Raw genomic sequence first — 23,975 nt, forward strand, 5'->3', positions numbered from 1 at the left:
CCCTGTATATTTAAAATAGTAGCATTATTCTAAATTACTTGCTCCGCTTACCTAAAAATTGTTTTACGCAATATTTAACAGAAATATTGACATGTTGGTACATTTAACATTAATTTGCTAAGATTCTACGAAAAGCTGGATACAGAATTGATAAATGCAATGCGAATATAATGCGAGATGGTAGATGAAGAGGATCGTTATAAATAGTTGATGAGCAATCACGCCTGGTTTACAAACTATACGACCATCATAGGGGAGCAGTACAATGAAGTGGTTGACCGCCTCAAAGGTTCGTTCGCGTCGATGTAGCTTTACGGGGGACTGAATCGTAATAATTCCACAGACACGTATATATCTGTTCGTACGGCAACGTGATAGGTGGTAACTGGCGACTGGTACCCGGTGATTTGTAGCTGGTAGTCCGTCGCGCTCGGCTAATCCTACAAAGCGAGCCGATCTTAGAAAATTCTGGACAATTTATTCCACGGCATGCGATGCGTAAAAGGGACACCGTTCGCGCGATCGTTCGATATAACGACATTGTGATCGACTTTTCGTGCAATCTAGAATAAAATCGACGAATCGATAAATCCACGAACGTGTTGTGGAATTTAATATCGTATTTTGCTTCGAGCAAAGGATGTTTAGTTGACATAAATATAAGAAAAAATATGGTTAGGTTAGGTCCTAAATATCACGTTATGTCCTTGATTCAAGCAAAATATTGATTTACAATATCATTTTTATGGTAATATATTCCACATATATTTCAAGTGGAAAACCGGATTTAATGTTTGATGGCTAGAGCATATTTCTGAAAAAAAATAATGATAAACAAAAATCGTTTATCTGTCGAAGTGTGACGTGCGCGTACGAGAACTATAGCGATCGTCACCCACAAAATCGATCCTCATTTATGTCCCGCTCGCAGATGCGTCCCTGGCATTAGCGCCGTCTCCGTCTTCGCGTGTCGCTCTGCCTCCGTCTTCCTCGCCGTTCCTTCTTTTTTGCTCCTTCACCGCGTCTCTCTCCCTCGCATCTCAATCTAGACCCCTCATCATGTTTTAATTTCACGGCCGGCTTTCCCCTCACCCTGGATCCCTTCCGCGCTGCCAACAGCCGGCGGTACCAGATAGAGAGATAGAAAGAAACGGTAAATAGAGAGGAGGAGAGAAAGAGAGGGAAGGCAAACTCTGGTTAATAACAAAGGTGAAAGAACGTGTAGAGGGATAGGTGCAAGGAAGATGGGACATTCATCCCCACCAACGTAGGACTCACGTCTATGGGGGCGTCACTCCGAGCTCCCTTTCCACCCCACCCCACCCCCCTTTCCCTGCTGACCGACAGAGAAAGTCCCTTTATCCAAACGTCGACTTGGCAAAAGTGGCGATGGTAAAGAGAGAGACGGGGTGAAGGGTCTCGAAGAGAGGAGTAACGATCCGAATGGTAGTAGTGCGCGCACGCCAACGAAAACTTTACCCCCACCGTTTCTCCCCAAACGTGCTTTTTCTGCGCGCACGCTCGCGTATACGTCACCTGCTTTCAAAGGGTTGCGACGGAACGGCATAAAAATATTGTCGGGAGGAGGTGGGCATAAAATTTCCGATTCCTTTCGGAATTGACGCGCGGGCTCTGACGACTCACTCTTACGACATGTTTCCATTTTCGGGCCGGCACACGCACTTTGTCAATTTCGTATTCGTGCGAATGCGCGCGCGACTGAACCTACCGAAATATACATCTGTTTTTAATCCTCCACAAACCGGATCTCTTAATTTCTTAGCGATCTGAGTATTTGAACACACCGGTTTTTAAAATATCAGAAGACATGCAACTCGAAGGGGGGAGACATCTTTATCATTTTTCGACGTCTATTACTGTAATATTTTGTCAGGGAATTTATTCAATATTTCATTTATTTTGATAGATAAATGTAATATAAAAATAATAGAAATACAATATGCAGATTACTTCATTTATTATAGTAAAGCACGATTTAAATTTTTATACACACCCAGTATATTTTTCTGACTTAAAATTTTTTCTGTTACTTTTGATCTTAATGTTTAATTTAACATTTACTTTGATATTTTAAACAATCAGATTAGCTTATTTTGAAACTATTTACAATTTTGCCGAAAGTTACCCTCTTAAATTAAATTTTTATGTAAGAAATTATTTGTTTATTGCAAAATAAGAACTCAATACAATACAATTGTTATATAAATAAAATCTATCAAAATCCATAAATGTGAAGAAAAAGGAGATTGAAAATAGATACAAAATATTAACTAAATAAGTATAATATTTTTTTTAAATAAATATATGTTTTAAATAATGTGAGTAATAAATAAAAAGAAACATATATCCGATTATTTAACATTCCAACACATTTTGAATCAAATTGCAATTTCTCTTAACTTTTTTTTTTAAATTAACATGTAAAATATATAATATCATATGCATGTATATAATTCTTGTTATATAATAAAGAAACATAAGAAACTTTGCAAATACTGCATGTTGGCCTGTAAAAATAAATGGTTAAGCAAGAGAACGGTCAATGCGATTTAAATTGCTGTCGCGGTTACCACGCATGGAGGAACCCTAATAAGGACCTGCGGCGTAAATAAAGTCATTTAAGTGTTGTGCTCGTGGTTTTTTGTCGAGTCAACTCTTCTGTATAACGTTTCGTGCGGTTGGTTTAATTGGTTTAATAACGTACGTATGACTTTTTTTTTCTCGCGCGTTCAATTTTCTTAATAAAATTATAAGCTTGCAATGCGTTGTATAGATTGCCGTTGACATTAATCATACGGCAACGTACTCTCTAAAAGTAAATCAGTGAAAATATCACTAATCTAAACAGTAAAATAAGATTTCACTGAGAATCAGTGAGTATTTTACTGATCTTCAGTGGAAACACTTATTTTTTTGTTATTTTATCTTATATCTCACTGATTATGGTCGGTTAAAATAAAATTCACTATAAAATCAGTAAATTTTACTGTAAAACCAGTAATCGCTAGTTCGTTCATTTACTGCTACAATCGCTATCTCTCTCGTATTTAATTTTAGTTATAAGAATTATATAAAGTTTGCAAAGAGCGACATTTAAAATTAGAAATATTACTTTGATTTAATTTCTGATACAAGCTCAATAAAGAGGCTTCAGATATTAAATCAAACTTTATAAGTCGGACAAATAAATGTCTGACGACTTAATGAAAATTATTCGTTTGTTATCTATTTAAAAAAACAAGTCCAATATGCATGTAATATAAATAAAATAAAATTTTTAATATAATAAATATTTAGTAAATATGAATAAAATTTTTAATTTTATATGAAATAGATAGAGAGATGAATTATAGTTAAATATTACTGACAATAACGAAGGAAATATTACTGATATTGAGAAATATTACTGATTGAAACAGTCAAAATTATTAACTGATTCTTTCAATAAAATATCACTGATTTACAGTACTGTACTTATAACTGCTGTAATCAGTGACTATTTACTGTTTTTCAGTGATAATACACTGATTCACTTTTAGAGAGTATTCTGTCAAAACTTGAAATGTCGTATATATTTTTATATTTTGCCGCGCTAAAAAGAAATCGAAAATCGCCAATTGTCCTCACGATTATGCGAAATTTTAATAAAAGCTGTTAAATAAGTCGTTTCTTTCATCGCGTCTCGAGTGGGACTCTCTGAGGATCGGTTTGTTTTGTGGATTAGGCTCGTGTTTTAGTCGCGGCCCGCGACGAATCGCGAAACATGGACCGGCGCACGTCGCCGCTTTTTCTCTCCGGCAAGAAATCGTCGGCTCGTATATATGTCGCTGCCAACGACAGCGAACCCCGCGAAGGACCGCGTCCGAAATTGCTTTCATAAATGTTGAGCACACATAATCGAATTTGCGAAACAATAAACCCGCTGATTGGAAATTAATCAAATCGCTGTTTACGATTTTACGATGAGCCGCGAATACGTTATGCCATCGACGAGCAGGGTAAATGGGTTGAGATATCAGAACTTATGTACAACACGTTAAAAATTTATTACAAGAATAAATAATTAGTACATATATATATATATATATATATATATATTATATTTATAGCGGATTTACACATAAAATGTTTTAATAAAAATGTTTTAGAAGCTTATATCGAGTATGCCTATTATATAGTAAAAAATGATAGTTTCTACAATGATTATAGATTAATCCGTAACATAGCATTTTTTTGCTTAATCATTTTTTATCTCATTATTTCTTTGTTTCTATTTATCATTCTGTTTACTCTGGCGTATATTTTCCTTGCATAATCTATTTTTTTTTTTTTGAGCTCGTCCTTCTCGTTAGTGATATTTTTCAAAATAATTCTAACTCCATTTTGCAAATAAACTTGAAAAAATTTAGTGTTATATTTAGAGCATTCTAAACGTTACAATTATTACGAAACTGAAAAGTTTATACGGATAATTGAAAGTTAGAAGGAAGATCGGGGTTAAGAAATAATTTGCGCAGTGAAATCTTAGTGATAGATTTCGCAGTTACAATAATAATGCATAATGCGGATAATATAACTTGCGTGCAAAAAAAAATATTGTTATCGAGTCAACTTAAGTACTTTAAGTTGATTATAATTTCTTGAGTATGTCAGACAGGTACGTTTTTAAGACATGCCATTATATTATTGACTTTTATTTAAGTACGTATAAGTGTACATGCGCTAAGTATACAAAATTACGATAGCATTATGTAGAAGAGGCTTCGGAGGAGAGTTTATGTACAACAGACAGGATAATGTATCTATATATATACGTATATAATATCTCTATGTATATGTATATGTGTACGTATAAATGGAAGTTTTATTTGGATTGTAGAAAGAGAGAGGGGGGGACAAAGTTAGTAACAAAACTTAAGATACGAGCATCGTCATTTTTCGTTTCTTAAATCGGCAGAATTTAATTCGCCACGTACGGGACAATCTTTTTCGACGAAACGTGGATTTTTACGGGTAAATCGTGACGCGCGCATGATACACCTGTCTTTCGTTACACTTTTTTGCTTACGCTATCATCTCTATTGAGCTAACGGTAAATACATCGTAATGCGTCTCATTCGAGTTTCATACAACGACGTTGCCGCGGCTTCGTCCCTCGACTTCGAACCGAAATAATAGCACGTTTTTCTCGAATGTAAAACACTAAAATGCTGCTCTCTTAATTTACATATTTCTTGAGGTGCTGGATTTATGTTCGCCAATATTGCTCCTGATGTTGGATATGCACAAAATTATAACATTTATATTTGATATAAATATACATTAAAATTATAACATTTATATTTGATATAAATATATAATTATAAAAGGAGGGGAGGTATCAAAAAATATTCAGCATATATGTTAATAGTATTACATAGATAATTTACATTCGAGCGATGCCTTTTCTCGATCGCGAACTTAAATCGTTCCGAAAAAGAGCCTTGTAACGAAGCCGGGCAACATAACACGTTTCGTCGGAGAATAGACTAAACAAACAAACAATAACAACAATAATAAAAAAAAAATATTCTCCTTTCGTGTTTAATGTACACATCGAGCTTTCTCGTCGTGCTGTTTGCACGACGGCTTGGCGCCATCCATTATTTATGACACTTTGCACCATGCTTGACACACGGTAAGCTGCGTCGATCGAAATATTATTTTCTCCAGCTTTAATTAATATTACTTGTATATTTCGATAAAAGCTTTGGCGATATGTTCAACGTTTTTAATGGCTTGACTTGAAGCCTACCAATCAGTCGAATTATTATACATATGTATAATGCGATAAATTCTGGTGAAATAAAATATTTCAATCGTCTGCAGCGACGAGTTGCTCGATTTCGAAAACGACATTTAAGAGGAAGACAAGAAGGAACTTCTTCGAGGAGCCTTCCTTATTTCATTGGTTGTATTTTGGCACGGGGTTGAGTCACGTGTGCTCATCTTTCATCTTTGCAAAGTTACGCGCAAGATTTTCATTTAAGACGCATTCGTCGATCAAGTTGTAATTTCAAAAGATTAATGAGAATTACTCATTAATTTTGAATTTTTTGTATCAATATATATAATATCAAATTATTACAAGTAAATAAAAATATAAAATAAATAAATGTGTACCTAGACTTACATAAGTAGATTTCTATGATACCGTAACTGTAAAAAATAAGATAGAATTGGTGTAGCGAGCGCAATATAATATATAAATTAGAAGAAGTTACGGATACATATATCCTTCGCACTTTCAATAATGGCAAATTTCGATAAAGGATGATTAATAAATTTACAAAGAACGCCGTCCAGCGGCTCTGTTCGCGATCAATCTTCACATCGTGACTCGTTCTCGTTTGAAAACGTCTACAGCGAATCAAAGTTGGACTCCCGATCGCTAGTCTGTAAAAAGAATCGATTAACAATATCGGTGATACTTTAAATGAAAAATCACATCTTGATAGTTCATAATCCAATTAAAGTAGTTTCGATAAAGGTATGAATGATCTTACCCTATCTGGACTGTACAACGGCGGATGCTGCGCCGGAAGTCGCAGGGTGCTGCCTAAGTCTCGCTCAGCCATGGTGTGACCTTCGCTGGCGCTGTCTCTGGTATCCCTGTTATCTCTAGAGTCCTTGACGCTGTTCCTTCGCGCGGCGGCGACTTTTGTCGACGGCTGGATCGTCGTTTCGCCGCAAGATCTCGCCAGGGTCGAACCAGCTTCGCCCAGATCCAATCTAAGGAGCTTGGTTGGAGCCTGGATGGTTGTCTCGCCGCACGAACGCGCTAGAGTTGAGTCGAGGTCGACTTGAAGGTCCGCGCTCCTCAATACCTTAGTCGCTGGTTCTACAGTCGTTTCTCCGCAGGAACGTGCCAAGGTGGATTCAGCGTCCACCGTACGGGTCACCGTCGCTGATACCTATCGACAATTAAAATCCCATTATACTTGTACTCGCTGGCGTACTCGAAGCGATCAAAAAACTGAACCAGTACCTGAAAACCGGCACTGACGAGAGCGCCTGTGGGCGTCACCGGATTTCTTGTTCCCTGCAGATCGGCCTCCTTGCAATCCTTCATGCTGGATATACTTGGTTTTCTATTTCCCGGACAGTTCGCACCATTGTCGAGGTAATTTATGAGTTTGTGTTCCTCGGTGGCGAATGTGCTCATGCCAACCTTGTAATTTTGCGGCGACTGCGGTGCCGATCGGTATTTAGCGCGCGGTATCATTACCGTCAAAGAGCGATCGCGCTGATCGTCATTCATTGGTATTGCTGCAGGAGCAAAAAATTATTAGATCGAATGATTCGATTTTTTTAATACAAATTACACAGGCCAACAAAATTTGGTCAAACCTCAGACCCAGAATATACTTTTCCGAAGGTTTTCGACGCGCTGAGTTCGAATCCGGTCAGAATTTCTCTGGTGACTCCGGTTTTCGAGATATTCTAACCTAAAAGTGCCCAAATCACGGTTTTTCGAGATATTTTGAGGTTATGTTACATCGCAAGGTAATTTTTTTTCATAAAACCATTAATGGGATCCGAAAGAACTACTCTTCCTCTTTAAAAAACATTTTGATTTGTCCGGATATCTTTTTTTATCTTTGAGAAATTGAATGTTCAAATTAAGTAGTTTGACATTTTTGATATTCGAAAATTGAATAGCATCAGGTAAGTACAATATAATGTATGTACACGAAATATACATTTTAAAGGGTTTTGATGCACGCTGATTTGAAATTTGACATTAGTTTTGCAAATTTAATTTGTCTAAACAATTTGTTTAAACAATTTGTTTAAACAAACTATTGCAAAAATAATGTTTTTTGAGAAGTAAATGATTCAATCGGATTCTACGGGAACAAGCTCATCCGGAATAGTAATTCGGTATATTAAAATAAGTTTTGTTACAAACTAATTGATAAACAATCAATCATTTTCCAAATATCGAGAAATAAGTCGAACTACTTAATTTGAACATACGATTTCTCAAAGATAAAAAAAGATATCCGGACAAATCAAAATGTTTTTTAAAGAAGAAGAGTAGTACTTCGGACCCCATTAATGGTTTTATAAAAAAAAATTACTTTGCGATGTAACATAACCTCTAATATCTCAAAAACCGTGATTTGGGCACTTTTAGGTTAGAATATCTCGAAAACCGGAGCCACTAGAGAAATTCTGACCTTGGATTCGAATTCAGTACGTCAAAAATCTTAGAAAAAGTATATTCTGGTTCCTGGGTCTAAATTTTGTCGGCCTGTGTTATCTTTACAATTAAATATATTATTTAATTGAAAAGTGTGAAAGAAATTATTTAAAATAAAATAGAACATACCAGCTGCAGGTATCATGGTAGCTTTTCTGGGCGGTTGACGAGGCTTTGCGCTAATCTTACGAACTGGTCGCTTATTTGGCGGCAATGGCGCTATCATTTGCGGCGGCGGTGGTAAAATATGCGGTACATGATGCGGTATGGCCAAGTCAGTCACGCTACCCTCGCTACTTGTATCGCCACCTGTTCCGGGAATCATTGCTCGTCTGTCGCCGGTCTTTCGATCGCGCCCTGGGTGCCGGAAGCACGTCATTCCCAGACAAATTGCTAGGAGACCCAACAGAATCGCTCCAGTCGTCACCAGAGCTATCAACAAAACTGTCAACAACGTATAGAAACGTTTAATTATTTGGGAGAGTCAATCATGTACTTTATGCTAGCTCGATTATATTTTAAAATCGTGCCAAAAATGGCTTCATAGACGCTTCACCTTTGAGATTAACTTGACAACGTTGGCCGCTGTGCCAAGGGAAGCATTCGCACACTTCTTGACCGAGAGAATTGGTGACGCAATGACCTTTGTTGCTGCAGCCAGCGCATCCCAATGGAGCTTGCGAGCATATTCTTCCGGGATATGCTGGATTTTCCGACAGATCAGCCCAACCTTCTCTACAAGAGCATTGATAGGATCCTCGTAAGTTGAAGCACGCCGCATGAAGTGAACAATCGTGGTGTGGACCACTTTCCTTAGAAGCGCATTCATCAAAATCGATCGCCTCGACCTAAATTAGAGTCAAGAATAAAATATTGGAAATTCATGTTAAAAAGAAGGATTTTAATCATCATTCTAGTATTTTATGTATAAATATTTATTGCGATTCACACTCACCAAATCAAGATTCTTTGAAGCGTAAACTTCCGTGCCACCTAAACTGTAATTGCTTGCAATTAAATATTTCCGTAGGACTTCCTTCAATCTGGTCTCATTAGCGTTATCGCTAAGCTGCACGTGAAATTCGACTTTTGTTGGATCCGGAGTGAATCCGGCGATTTTGAGTCCTCTGTACACGTCTCTTAAGTCACTCTGCATTAAAGTCCTGTCTAGAGCTTCCTTCGTCGGAACCGCCAAACGTTTGTAAGTTGCCGATGCGGAATCATTTAAGGCGGTTTCATATGCCACGAATTCATGACCAATGCGATCCAGGCCAACGCGTAAAGTATATGTGTAAGTAGCTAAAAATTGTTTCAAAAATTCTTGTTAACGTAAGTACATTAAATGATCGGTATAAAAAAAAAATAAATGTTGTATTATGTAATGCATCTATGAGTATTTACGTTTGCAAGGCCGATCCGGAAACATTCTCGCAAATCCTGGCCGACAAACGCATCTCATCTCTGTTCCTATTTCGGCGCAAATTTCCGACTTGGACGATTTACATTCCGGTGTACATTGATTCGCGACAGGTGCAAGAGGCACCGATGGCGCACCTAGTACTCCGCCTGCCAATACTCTGTGAATTTCATTGCCTGCCGGATCCTGTTCGTCGCGAGACACTTCCTCTCCGTATTCAGCTTCCACCTGAAATTCAAGCGAGATATATCTGTCCATGCCTATAAATTGCAATTTATAATTTAGCTAATTAGTTATACATTTTAATATAATTAATTAATATTACTTTATATATTTTTGCTAAGAAAAATATTGATCCACATCACATCTTAAAAAGTGAGATGTGTATACATTTTTATACGTATATTTATTTCAGGATTTTCTACCTCTTCCGCTCCAGGCGCGGGTGGTTTCTGATCGCTCATTACGACAAATATAGAGTCATTATCCACGTTATCGTAAGAAGAAGGTATTCTTGTGACGATCGGTTGTAAGATCGTCGAAGTTACCGTGGACACAACGCTTGTTGGACGCAGCAATGTTTCTGTCACCGTCTCCACAGTCGTCGTGGTCATCGTATGCGTGAGCAGAAGTGTTCTCGTTGTTGGTGGTGAACCCAGAACTGATGTCTTAGTTCTCGTTACCGTCGATGTCTTGAATCGTGTCACCTAGTTAACACACATAGTTAACACAATTCTTTAGGAGACAAAACAAAAAATATAAATATCTAAGCATATCATTTAAATATCGAGACGCTCATACCTCCTTTGGCTTTGTACGTACAGTCACGTTGGATTCTTCTTTGGCAATGACACTAGTTGTAGTTTTCTCAATGTTCTTTGTGAATTGCGTAGCTGAATCGCTTGTTTCGGAACGCGTCTTATTATTTGGCATTGGTATCAATGTACTAGTTACTTTAGTGATCGAACTATCGACCCTGGTAACAATTATCGTTGATTCTTCGTTCGCTGTTCTGTTGACTGTGCTGTATTCGGTTGCATGCGGTTTTTGTGTCTTGATGTTCGATGCGGTCGAATGTTGTTGCTTCTTTTGATCCGTTCCTATAATGAATGTTAAAGACTCGGTAGGTTCCACTCTCGTTGACGGTAAGATGCTTTCGTAGCTAGATTCCAAGAATATTGGATGTTCAGGTCGCTTAACAGGATTTGGAGGGATATCCACTATATGGGATCTCGTCGGATGAACATCGCGATGAGTCGTCGATGATCTGCTCGGCTGAATGTAATTGATTTGAGGCGGTCTTAGCTTTGTTGGCATTACCATATTCGTAGGCAATGTCGATGTTGTTTGAATGGAATTTCTAAAATGTAACAGTCAAATATTATAAATTATTGTATTTTCGTTCGTGATAGAAATTGAGATTTCAAGTCAAGTATAATTTACATTACCTAGACACGGGTCTTGTATCGAAAGGTCGCACGGTGTAAACGCTAATGTGTTCGGTCATCCGTGTTTCTGCGGATCGATGAATATCGGGAACGTCGATTACGACTGGGAGGTCAACAGTGCCGTGAATAATTGGTATCTTTGATTCAATATCCTGAACCACCGGAATATGAGACGTGGCAACAGCAGTCGCTATTTGAATAGAACCGGAAACCGCAACGGCTGGTCGTACGGTAGCGATCTCGAGTGGTCTTGTCGTTGTTAAAACCGGTGGTGGCGGTACCATATCCTAAGATACATTAAAAGTTATTTTTGTATTTTATTTTACAATATACAGGGTGACGCATTTTAATCTTCCCACCTAAATTTCTCGGAACCTAAGCAAGATAAAGAAAAATCTTTTAGACAAAAGTTGTATGGTTTCGAGGGGGACATAAGATGGTACCATTGGTTTGACCTTGAAGAGTTATTTGAAGGTCACATGAGGGTCACCTTCAATTTCTTAAATGGAACCTACATTTCCTCTTTACATATTCTTGTAGATTATTTCGAGAGCTTTCCAAAACACTATAATTAAGTATCTTTTTGTTAAGCACTTTTTGAATTATAAGGCTTGAAATCATTTCTTAATTTTACATAAACCATAAAATATCTTGTAAAATATTTATTTTTCGATTATCTTACCTTAATACTTTTATGTACAAAATAATGAGAGGAATTAATTGATGTAAAGAAAACATACAGTTGTTTTTAAGAAAAAATATGTAATTGTTAATTGCAAATTACATATTTTTTCTTAAAAACAACTGTATGTTTTCTTTACATCAATTGATTCCTCTCATTATTTTGTACATAAAAGTATTAAGGTAGGATAATCGAAAAATGAATATTTTACTAGATATTTTATGGTTTATGTAAAATTAAGAAATGATTTCAAGTCTTATAACTCAAAAAGTACTTAACAAAAAGGTACTTAATTAGTGTTTTGGAAAACTCTCGAGATAAGCTACAAGAATATGTAAAAATATATAGAGTGTTCCATTTAAGAAATTCAAAATGACTTTCACGTAACCTTCATGTGACTCTTCAAGGTCAAACCAATGGTACCATCTTATGTCCCCCTCGAAACCATACAACTTTTGTCTAAAACATTTTTCTCTATCTTGCTTAGGTTCCGAGAAATTTAGGTGGGGAGATTAAAATGGGTCACCCTGTATAAGAATAAATATTTTCTGATCTTAAACTGAAAATACTCAGTATACGATACATTTATAATCTTATCGTACCTGCGACAGTAATTCTACGAGGAAAGGTCTTGTGAGCGACGGTCTCGGACTGGGTGGAACCATATTCGTGCTAGGTGGGGGCGGTGCAATCGTCGTCGGTTCTTTTAGAGGTATATATTTGGGCGGTTTCAGACCCGATTCGTTAGTTGTCACTAAAGCGAATCTATCCTCTATCGGCATATTAGTGGTAGTGATGGCTACTGGTGGCGGGGACAATCCGAGTACATCGCCCGACACTGGCGTCGGCAGCGGCGGGGGTTTAAGTCCCTCCTGTTCGTTTTTATTTGATTTATTCGGCTCGGTTGCTGTATTCAAAGGTGGTGGCATCATATTTCTGTGGGGAACATTCATTTCCTTGTTATTAACTGGCCTTGTCTTGACCTCGTCCCGCTTATCCTGGGAATCCGACGTGGCAAAGTTCGTTTGATACGCTGTATTCAATGTTTCGTCGTTTTTGTTGTGCAAATTATTCTTCGTGACTAGCATGCTTGGCGGTCTTTCGGTTTGCGTCTTGCTGTCCACTTCCTCGCCCGTAGCCTCGACGGACATGGAGAACTTGATGTTCGGACGATCGTGCGTTTCCAATCCTGTCGTATCGCTCGAAATGATTACCGGTTGTGGCACTTGAGGTTTCGGTTTTGTCAAAATATGAGGATATTCCGGATGTATTCTTGTGTACGTTCCATGATCCGGCCGACGTTTATTCCCGATCGTACTCGGACGAGGTGTAGTGGCATTTTTATTCTCAAATGTTTTAATCTCAGGAATTCGAGAATTATGTCCTGTCGATATCTTCTGCTGAGATTTTACAATATTCGGAGGCACATCTGCGTTCCAATTCTGGAGTTCGTGATTTAATTTTAATCCATAATTTAATGTCTGATTGATGAAAGTTTCCGCGGTGTTTGGTTTGACATTTTCTGGACGTTTTGTAGTATAATCGGGTCTGACTTCCAATTTAATCGGAGGTTTCGTCAATATTTCCGGCTTGAGATATAGAACGGGCCTTGAATCGGGTCTAATCGGTCTAGAATACGGTCTACCTGGCCTATCTGGTGGTTTCAGATCAATAGTATCGTCGCGCTCGAGCGAATTTAATGTTGTGACTTGTCCATCTTGCATCTTCTTAACCGGTTTTATATTCTCATTATGAGCTGCGGGTATACCGTGAACTATTTCATAATCGGACTTGTTTTCTTTTCGTTTGTAACCGTAAGGAGTGACTTGATCCACTGTGTAACTGTTATAAACACCGAAAGGCTTGCCCTGTACTATAGGTAATTCGTAAGGTCTTGTGTTGTAGATATCGATACCAAAAGGTCCTTGCAACAATGGTTTTATTTCGTGTTTATAAATTATTCCGTGTTCTTGCTCAATTTCCAGCGGTTTGTTCATGGAACCAACTGTTCCGTATGGAGCTTGTGGTTTTAAAGTTTGATTGATACTTTGAGAATACGTAGAATCTATCATATCCTTTTCATTTTGATTGTCATTTTCCTGGCTCTTGTTTCCTTTTACATGATAATGATTCTGATAATTGATATATTCCGAGGCACCGATGTCAGAATCAGTATCCAATGGTGTCCCTCCGATTTGCCATTTTTCAGAATGATCTTCTGGTGTTTTCGTAGTAGATGCTTGAGAATGTTTGTTATCGAACATCGAACTTGGATGTAAAGGATTGTGATATTCTATTGCTCCAGTAGGCACATTATCGTTCTGTTCAATTGGTGAATTGGGCGTTGCGATATTATGTACTTTATCTGAATAAATATGCGGCGGTCTTTCATGATTTTCATTTTGAAGAGTGAACAGTTTAGGCGGCATTCGAGTAGTTTCTTGATAGGACTGAGAATTTATTGACGGGCGATGTGGTAATGCAAAAGTATGCTGCGTATTTATCGGAGGTCTCTGTGGTCCAGAATATGTCGGTTTCCTAATCGCAGGATATCCTCCAGTCGGTCGTTCTATAAAGACATGCCTATCCAGAGGATGATTAGTCGTCGGTCTTAATATCGGTCGCGGTCTCGGTCTCGGATTGTTTAACGCGAATCTGATTGGTTTTTTGTCGGGCTTCCAGTTGGTGCCTAATGCTATCTCGTTTCCAGAATCTGGTTTTCCAAGGAATATATAGCGATGTGGTGCTTCGGTCGAGACCTCTACGCGTCTCGGTGGAACTGATTCTACCGGATTCTGACTATTCGAGAAATAACCACGCACTGGCGGTTGATGCACATGAGAATGGATAGAATGAGGAGCAGGTTGCGGTCGAATATTTACTGTCTCTGGTTTGTGATGGACAAGAATTTCTGTATGAACGTGTCCCTGACTGGAAGTTCCGGATCCGTCAGGACGTTTAATGAAGTGAACTTCTGATGGTCTTTTATCGGGTCGTATTACAGGCGCATCTGGCACTTCTTGCGGTCTTCCGCGCACGGGTGACAACAGGACAGCGTGCGAATGACCGGAAAAGCCTGGTTTTGAAGAAGTAGGCTTGAAATTAGTAGGTGGTGACGGAGGAACCATATAATCAGCTGGATCTTTCTCGTTTGAATATTGTACTAAATCCTCGACCTAAATATATATAGTTAAAATTGAGCTCTGTAGAACAAAGATACAAATATTTAAAAATTACTATACGTACTTTCTGAATACCAACGAAACCTGGCCCAACTTCAGGTTCCGGATAAGGTGAAGGATCATCAAAATATTGGCCACTTATATGAGGTTCATTAGTGTCTCCAAAAATCAGAGCTTGCGTGCCACCCTGAGGAATCACGACGTTAGCTACTTGACTGGGTTGAATATTGACCAATAGAGGTTGCCCCGTTGATCTATCAATGACATGCGGGACTTGATGAACTATCGGCTCGGTAGGTATCGGCTTTGGTTCTGAGCTCTGTATAATAACAGAAGTATCTGGTAATAAAGGATCTTTTTGTGCCCACGGCGGTCGTTTCTGTTCTTCCGAAGATAACATAGTCGGACGAGGTTTCTCATTTGGTTTGTCCGGATGAATCTTGAAAGAAATTATCATGTATTGCTGTGCATACTCACGCGCAAATAAATATTCCAAGAAAAAAAATTTATATTTAATTGTGCCGAATATAAATATATATATATAATTATATATAAAATATGTTCATATATTTTTTCTCTTGTACAATCTTTGTCCACATATACAGGGTGTTAAAAAAGTATCGCATACGCTCAGTGCCATCCGATAGAGAATGAGAATTTAAGAAAAAATGTCTAATAGTATTTTTCGATCCCATGAATAATTTCGCCGCAATTAATTATTGTAATCAATTAATCAGCGCGGAGCTACAAGAGGAAGCCAGGGGCGAAGCGCGCGAAGTCTGCGGCACGACGGCTACCGCGCTAGTCGTCGCGCCACAGACTTCGCGCGCTTCGCCCCTGGCTTCCTCTTGTAGCTCCGCGCTGATTAATTGATTACAATAATTAATTGCGGCGAAATTATTCATGGGATCGAAAAATACTATTAGACATTTTTTCTTAAATTCTCATTCTCTATCGGATGGCACTGAGCGTATGCGATACTTTTTTAGCACCCTGTATAGAAAAAAAATTAAATAATAATAGAAAGAATGATTTTTGCACCATTTAAAAAAAATTAGAAAAATTTTAAAAATTTTACTTTTTTTAAAAAAAGAATTACGTAAATTATTCTTTTAATATATCTTTTAATATATCTTTCAATTTTTCTTGTATATATGAATAGAAATTATACAAGAGAAACTTAACATATATATATATGAACATATTTTATATATATTTGTTATATATTATTTTTTTCGACTGTAAGAATACTAAACATACCTCATCAAATCTGGCAGGTGATAAGGGCGGTGTTAAAGGATCTTTGGCACTCCAAGGTCTTCTATATTTTTCCGGATTCCATTCCGGAATTTTAAGATTTACATTGGGATTCGCGTATTGTTCTACATTCGGTCTATCAGGCGGCTTTAGCAAAGGATCGTTTTCCAAAATATCTTGTTTCGAAATAATTCTTTTAGGTATCGATTGAACGGGAAGTAATTTTTGAGATTGTTTAGGAACTGTTGGATGATTCGGAATATCAAGAGGAATTGAAACCGGCACTTTTAAATGTTCCTCATAAATCTGATGAGCCGGCAAGATCTGTATCTGTGGACCTTGCGCGGTTTGTTGAGTTTGCACATCATCGCCATCGTTTTCCAGGACTTCCAATACAGGATGCACCGGAATATTCGGTACCGGTAAAGGCGGAGGTTTCATGCCGATGTGCTTTTCGTCTTTTAAAAATGTTTGCGGCAATCTCGGTGCCATTTTGCCCGGTTTTCCGATTATAACATCGCTGTTTGCCGTGATTATTTCGCCCGGAGATATCGGTATACCATCGGCAAGACTGCTGGTTACCTTGTGACGCGTTTCGGCGATGTAATTGTGATTGAGATTTGCCAGATGAGCAGCTAGAGAAAACAATTTTGTAAGATCCCGGATAAAACATTAATAATAGTTGTGGGAAAGAACATTACCGATATGCTGACTTTCAGCGGTTTCTATATCACCGTCAGCAAATTCTGCAACGGGAATATAAATCGGTGATCGTTGTGTTGTGACTTCTTGTGCCGTTTCGGCGATAGACACTGTATCGTTTCTACGAGAGGCGGTGCTTTTTCCCTGCAGCAATCCAGCCATCGCCGTAATCACCGGTCCCAAGGCAGACAAGCTGTTTATTCCTAAAGAACCCAGACTGAGAAGATTACTGACTTGAAGATCTTCCCCTTGAGAATTGGGACGTTTGTTTTGTGGCTCGTCAGTTGATAGCGTGCTATTATTATCCTAGGAAAATGCAGAAAATTTTGATATATATGCAGGGTGTCCCACCCCAAATAACTTTCTTATTTTTAATTTTAGAAAAAGATGTTTCAGACAAAAGTTGTATGGTTTCAAGGGGGACATAAGGCGGTGTTTGTAGCTTATCTCGAGAGCTTTCCAAAATACTATAAATAAATTATTTTTTCATCAACTACTTTTTGAGTTATGACACTTGAAATCATTTCTTAATTTTACATAAATCATAAAATATCTTGTAAAATATTCATTTTTCGATTATCTTACCTTAATACTTTTATGTACAAAATAATGAGAGAAATCAATTGGTGTAAAGAAAACATACATTTGTTCTTAAGAAAAAATATTTAATTTGCAATTAAGAATTTCATATTTTTTCTTAAGAACAACTGTCTGTTTTCTTAAGCTACAAGAATATGCAAAAATATATAGGGTGTTTTATTTAAGAAATTCAAAATGACCTTCACGTAACCTTCATGTGACTCTTCAAGGTCAAACTAATGACACTACCTTATATCCCCCTTGAAACCGTACAACTTTCGTCTGAAACATCTTTTTCTAAAATTAAAAATAAGAAAGTTATTTGGGGTGGGACATTAAAATGGAACACTCTGTATATATATTACGTATGAAAAACGTCAGAATTTTTTTCCTAATTTATTGAAAGAAAATTATGAACAAGAAATACCTGTTTATTATTTGAATCCATTGGTTTTATGTCAGAACTAACATTCTGCGACACTGTATTCGTCGACATTACAGTCGTGCTCGTGACACTGTTTTCATGTTTTTTTATTTCCGTAAAAGAGGTTGATTCTGGGAGATTTGAGGTTGCTGTCGGATCAATCTGATCCTCCTCGTCGAAAAAGATAATTGTCGAACCCGTGACGACATTTTTCACCGGATCGGAATGATGTGCAGTCGTCAATAGGGCATTCATGTAATCGGCATCTAACAAACTCGGCGCTATCGATTCTGTTACGACATTCTCAACGATGTGCGAACGAGACGTCACGGTGGTTGACGTTTCTCCATCTGGGCCAGCCTAAAAAAATGAGAGAAATTTTAACGGTGTCATGTATATAAACAATATATTATATCCCGTTAAAGTTTAATTTGTTATATTTAATAATGTTATATTACCTGCAGCAACGTCGTAAAATAAGTAAAGGTTGTAAGATATGTTTTAGTAGCAAAGATCTGTATAGGTTCCTGCGTAGGATTAATCGGGGCGGTTTTCATGGTGGTTTTTCGCACCGGCACTTTTTCTAATACCACATCAGTCGATGTGGCTACGTTCGTACGAACTACCGTGCTACCCTTTTCCAAGAATGTATTGAAATACGTATACGTGATGTAATATGTCTTTGTTATATCTGTCACGCTATCGTCAGTGTTGTCCAAGGCAGTCAAGGTAGTTGTGACACTAGTTGGTCGTGGCGGAGGTGCTGATTCTGTTACAATCAGCTGAAACAGAAAAAGAAGGTCGAAAAAGAAATTACATAATATCATAATGAGTGTCAATGTTAAACAAAAGAATTTGTGGAAAAGCAAACCTGGGTAATCGTGTCGCTGACCGTTTCTATTTGCGTTCGACCTTCTTCCATAAATGTCTTTTCCAACACTCTGGTACTGAGATATGTATTTGTTTCCGGTCGCGGAGCCTCTGATGGCTCGAGAATCATGTCTAGGTAATGCTGCGGTGCGGTAACCGTGTTTGTAATAACTTTCGTGCTACTTTCCAAAGCGTCATTCACGTCGGGATGATCCGTGTTCAAGGTCAGGTACGTGTAAGTCGTTTTAAATACTTCGGTACGTAGAGTCGGGGATGCTTCCAGAGTCACAGCTGCTGTTTCGGAGCCAGGTTTTCTATGTCGTTCCTCCGTCGCCGTGTTCGCTACAACCTAGAAAAAAGAAATAACATTATTACCAATAACAAGTTTTACACAGGATATTTTAAAAACTTGAATATCCGTAAGCATTTCTGTTACTATTTATTTCTTTCGATAGAATAAAATAAGAAAGAGATTATCTCACTTAAAGGGACTTTTTTTGTTAAAAGTATCTTTTACACAATTAGTTTTTCTTTAAAGATCACTTATATCTTTTTCTAAATATGTAATATCAACACAATGAATTGTGAATTTTATTGACAGTATGTTTTATTGATAGAATTTTATTGACAGTAATGCCGTTAAAAAAATGGCTTCATCAATTTATAACATATCGGTCTTATTTCTGCATAATATTTTTTTACACATCAATTTCTTTTTCATACATTTTCCTACTAGTTCAGTAGGAACGAAAGCATTTCAGATAGTCGAGTAAATAAAACATTCTGTGAGAGGTTCAAGTGATTACCGTTAATAACTTATAACGGCTTATACAAGTGGAATAAAACTTGAACGTTTAGTAGATTTTATTTTGTGGAAAAGTAAGTAGGGGTAAAAATGGTGCGTAAGCACCTGCTGCTCTGTAGTGACGGTAGTCGTTCCATCCTTGGTGATCGTGCTGAGATACGTGAAAGTTGTTGTGCAAGTCTTCGTGACAAACTCGTTCGGCTTATCCTGCGGCAGGAGCATGACCACCGCGTCTGACAAGGTGAGGGTAGGTTGAGGATTCGAGTTCTCCCATCGCAAAGCCGGAGTAGGTCCCGCGACGATGACTTCCACGCCGTTCGACATTACGCGGGTTGCTAGGTTGAACCTGCGTCCTTCCTCCTCGTCCTTCGCCTCATATTCTCCTGTCGTTTCGATTCCATAAACAACGATATATCACAGTGTATTGCATATGTAAGGAAAAAATGATCTCGCAATAACGATATTATTTTTTGGGAAATAAAATTTCTCTTGATAAAAGATACAAGCTTACCGTGTTGTATATAAATCATTCGCGCGATCAGATGTCTGTATTATTATTAAAGAGAATTCGTATATTCGGAGTAATCGAAAGTATGAAAAATGTTTACAGAGAATATAATCGATAAGATTATATATAGTTTACACAGAGTATGATTAATATTCATATATATCGTACAAGAAAAAAACGCAAATTTAGATGTATGTACAGCGTCATCTTGTCATATACAATATGTACATTTCATATACAAGGTTGTAATATACAGGAAAAATTTAGATTACCAAAAGCCAATTACAACACAGTATTTAACAGAGCATTTGCACAGTCCGACAGTCCGTTTCGTCTAACTGAATTCACGTAATCAAGAATCAGGAAGTCTATAGCGAAAAAAAAGTTTATTAGTCTAAGGATTATATTACATACTGCGGCGATCACCGTGTGCACTCAACGTTAAAATGATTATTTCCATTTATTTACAGTTTCTCTCCTTTTACTTTGAAATGTTATGAATTTCGACTAACAAGGGACAATTTTATTGACATATTTTAATGATATATTTTATAATATTTTCGAAAATATAGTAATATTTTGTTAAGATTTATATAATATTTATATAATATTTATACAGAGTGTCCCAAAGTCCCGGACCGGTCGAATATTTCGTAAACTATGCACTTTAAAAAGAAATGTTTCAAACAAAAGTTGTATGGCTTGAAGGAGGCCATCAGAGAGTGGCAATGATTTGACATGGGACAGTCATTTGAAAGTCACGTGAAGATCACCGTCAATTTCTTAAATGGAACCCCCTATTTTTTATTAAATATTCTGGTAGCTCACGTCGAGAGCTTTCTAAAACACTATAATAAAGTATTTCTTCATTGAGTACTTTTCGAGTTATGAGGCTTGAAATTTCTTAATTTTACATAAACCGTAAAATATCTTGTGAAATATTCATTTTTCGATTATCTTACCTTAATACTTTTATGTACAAAATAATGAGAGGAATCAATTGGTGTAAAGAAAACACATAGTTGTTTTAAAAAAAAATATGTAATTGTTAATTGCAAATTACATATTTTTTCTTAAAAACAATTATGTTTTTTCTTTAGACCAATAGATTCCTCTCATTATTTTGTACATAAAAGTATTAAGGTAAGATAATCGAAAAATGAATATTTTACTAGATATTTTATGGTTTATACAAAATTAAGAAATAATTTCAAGCCTTATAACTTGAAAAGTATTCAATGAAGATATACTTTATTATAGTGTTTTGGAAAGCTCTCGAGATAAGCTACACGAATATGTAATAAAAAATAGGGGGTTCCATTTAAAAAATTGACGGTGAACTTCACGTGACATTCAAATGACTCTGTCAAATCATTGCCACTGTCTGATGGCCCCCTTCAAGCCATACAACTTTTGTTTGAAACATTTCTTTTTAAAGTGCATAGTTTATGAAATATTCGACCGGTCCGGGACTTTTGGGACACTCTATATAATTTTATATATTATTATAATATTTATATGTAATTTTTATTTTAATTATTATAATATTTTAGAAAATTCTCTAACGTTATCGAGGGCACGGTGTGATTGTCGCAAAAGAGGTCTGAGATGGGCTAAAGGGCTACTCACCGGCGATGGGTACTGGATTATACACAGACGATACGAAGTCGGCTGACGACTCCACGGTAGGAGTGACAGTCACCGTGACGGGCACCGTCAACGTAAGTGTCGTCACTCTCGGTCGTACGGTCGTCGACGACGTCACTTTAGTCTCCAGTCCGTTCTGTTGCGTCACGACGTACGTGTACGTCCTTAGTCGCGTCGACGTCACTACCGTCTCCGTATAGTAAACACTCGTGCTTGGCTCTAACGTGAGATCCGTAGATTTGGTTTCCAAGCCGATCGTGGCTGGTTTCGACGGCAGGATCTCGGGGAAATCGAGGCGGGACAGCGACAGGTAGAGATCGTCCGTTAATCCGGCTTCGATCTCCTCTGGCGTGGGCGACGCGATCTTGGTCGTGACTTTTGTCACGGGAATTGTGTCAAGTACGGGGGTTTTGCGAATCGACGATTTCGTTTCGCTACCGTAACTCGCGCTGAGGGGTATCACGCTGGGTACGTACGAGTCGGAGGAATAATTCGTCGGTAATTTCGTAGTCGCGAGTGGTATAACACTCTCGAAGCTCGACGCGAATGTGACATTGGACGAAAAGACGGTCTCGACTAGAGAACTCTGGGTTGAAATGGAATCAATTTTACTGTCCGATTGTATGGGTCGTACTCTTAGCAGCTCTTCCGGGATTTCGCTGACCGTTTCCGGTATCATATCGCGCCCGGTATCTTCGGAAGATTCTTGAGTCTCTTCTTTTGCATCGAGCATTATCACCTCAGTGACAGATGAATCATGTACTTCGGTCGTGTTAGGTATGTTTGTAGTATCTTCGTCATCAGAAAGGGTCGTAGATTCGGTGGTTTCAGGCAGGTTTAATGCAGTGACGTCATCTATGAAAGTAGTTTGCTCTTCAGGATTGGCAGTAGTCGTGTACTCTTTCGTTGCAGTGTTATCGTCATCATCTTTTTCTATAGGAACAAATTCAGTAGTTGGTACATCTTCATTTAATACGATAGTAGATGCGTTTGAGGTAATATTATCATCTTCTAAAGAGGTATCGATAAACTCTGTTATGTTATCGGATTCTTCAATCATCTTCACTGATTGTTCCTGGGACGACTTTTCTGACGTGATTTGATTGATTGGTATTGTAATATTATCTTGCTTTGTCTCAATATCGCTCCCATTAGACATGACATTATTTTCATCCTTTACAGAAATTACTTCAGTTGTGGAATGCTCATCTTTTAAAATGTTATCCACGTTTTCAGTTGTAGTAGTCACGTCAAAATAATCATCATCGTATTCTTCATCATCGTATTCTTCATCTTGCTCGTCATCAGACGGAGGGAAAAAGAAATTGTCAGTAATAATGATTGGCGTGTCTGACGTGCTTTCTTTAGATCCTGTTAAACTAGCTTCCAACGACGCAAGATTCATTTCCTCGCCCGGCTTATTGTCAATAAGATTTGGCGTTTCTTCAAGACTGGGCGTAATGACAATATGATCTTCCTCTTTGATGGTCGTGTATTCGTTCTCATCTTCCTCGTCTGAATATTCATCGTCATATTCGGAGGAAGGGGCGGTAAAGAATCCAGTAGTGATAATGGCAACAGTAGACGTCGGTAGAATCGGTCGCACCGCAACTAGCTTCTTCCTGGTAACTCTAACTTTGTCCTTGGCTGACTTCGATATCGTGGATTGAAGCTTTCTGCGTCTTGTTATAGTCACTTTATGCTTTCCGGTAGATTGATGGTCGACGGAGTCTAGAGTATCAGTTGGATAGATCGATTTGTCCGACTCGAGAGTCCTGACGCGCGTCACCACGATTCTTCGTGGAGCATGTTCGGTAGGTGTTACAATCGTGAGATCTTTTGTATGAGATGATAAGGGTCTACGTCTGACGATTGTAAGCTTGTGTTGCCTAGCACTTCTGCTACGCACCACGGGCACTCGAATTCTGACACGTTTTTTCGGCACATCCTGAAGAGATTCGTCATTGTCGTCGATTCTCCCAAGATTTACGTTATCCTCGTTCGCGGACCATATGTTGACGGTGCCTTCTCTCTTGCGTTCCTCTATGTTTCCATATTGCACCGACTCATCGTAGAGATCACCTGCAAAGGCGATGTGTTTCCACTCTGTCTGTTTGAATACATATTATCCATTTTGCTTAGATTGATATCAAAGTTTTACGATCAAACTTCGTTTCCAATGATATAT

At 37.8% G+C, this 23,975-nt stretch overlaps 1 protein-coding gene across 1 annotated transcript; it reads right to left on the minus strand.

Moving 5' to 3' along the window:
- Positions 1-4,134: 4,134 nt before the first annotated feature.
- LOC105250357 lies at positions 4,135-23,912 on the minus strand (the record flags this gene model as incomplete). Its single annotated transcript, XM_020027273.2, has 19 exons — positions 4,135-6,456; positions 6,567-6,974; positions 7,049-7,329; positions 8,396-8,710; positions 8,823-9,114; positions 9,222-9,565; positions 9,668-9,911; positions 10,109-10,390; positions 10,485-11,043; positions 11,132-11,418; positions 12,416-14,989; positions 15,060-15,434; positions 16,256-16,887; positions 16,954-17,260; positions 17,961-18,317; positions 18,416-18,739; positions 18,829-19,176; positions 19,738-20,015; positions 21,770-23,912. Coding segments are annotated over 19 exons (10,386 nt in total), but the record flags the coding sequence as incomplete, so codon positions are not given.
- Positions 23,913-23,975: the final 63 nt, after the last annotated feature.

Source organism: Camponotus floridanus, unplaced genomic scaffold (genome assembly GCF_003227725.1).
Source record: "Camponotus floridanus strain SB8 unplaced genomic scaffold, Cflo_v7.5 scaffold146, whole genome shotgun sequence".
NCBI lineage: Eukaryota > Metazoa > Arthropoda > Insecta > Hymenoptera > Formicidae > Camponotus > Camponotus floridanus.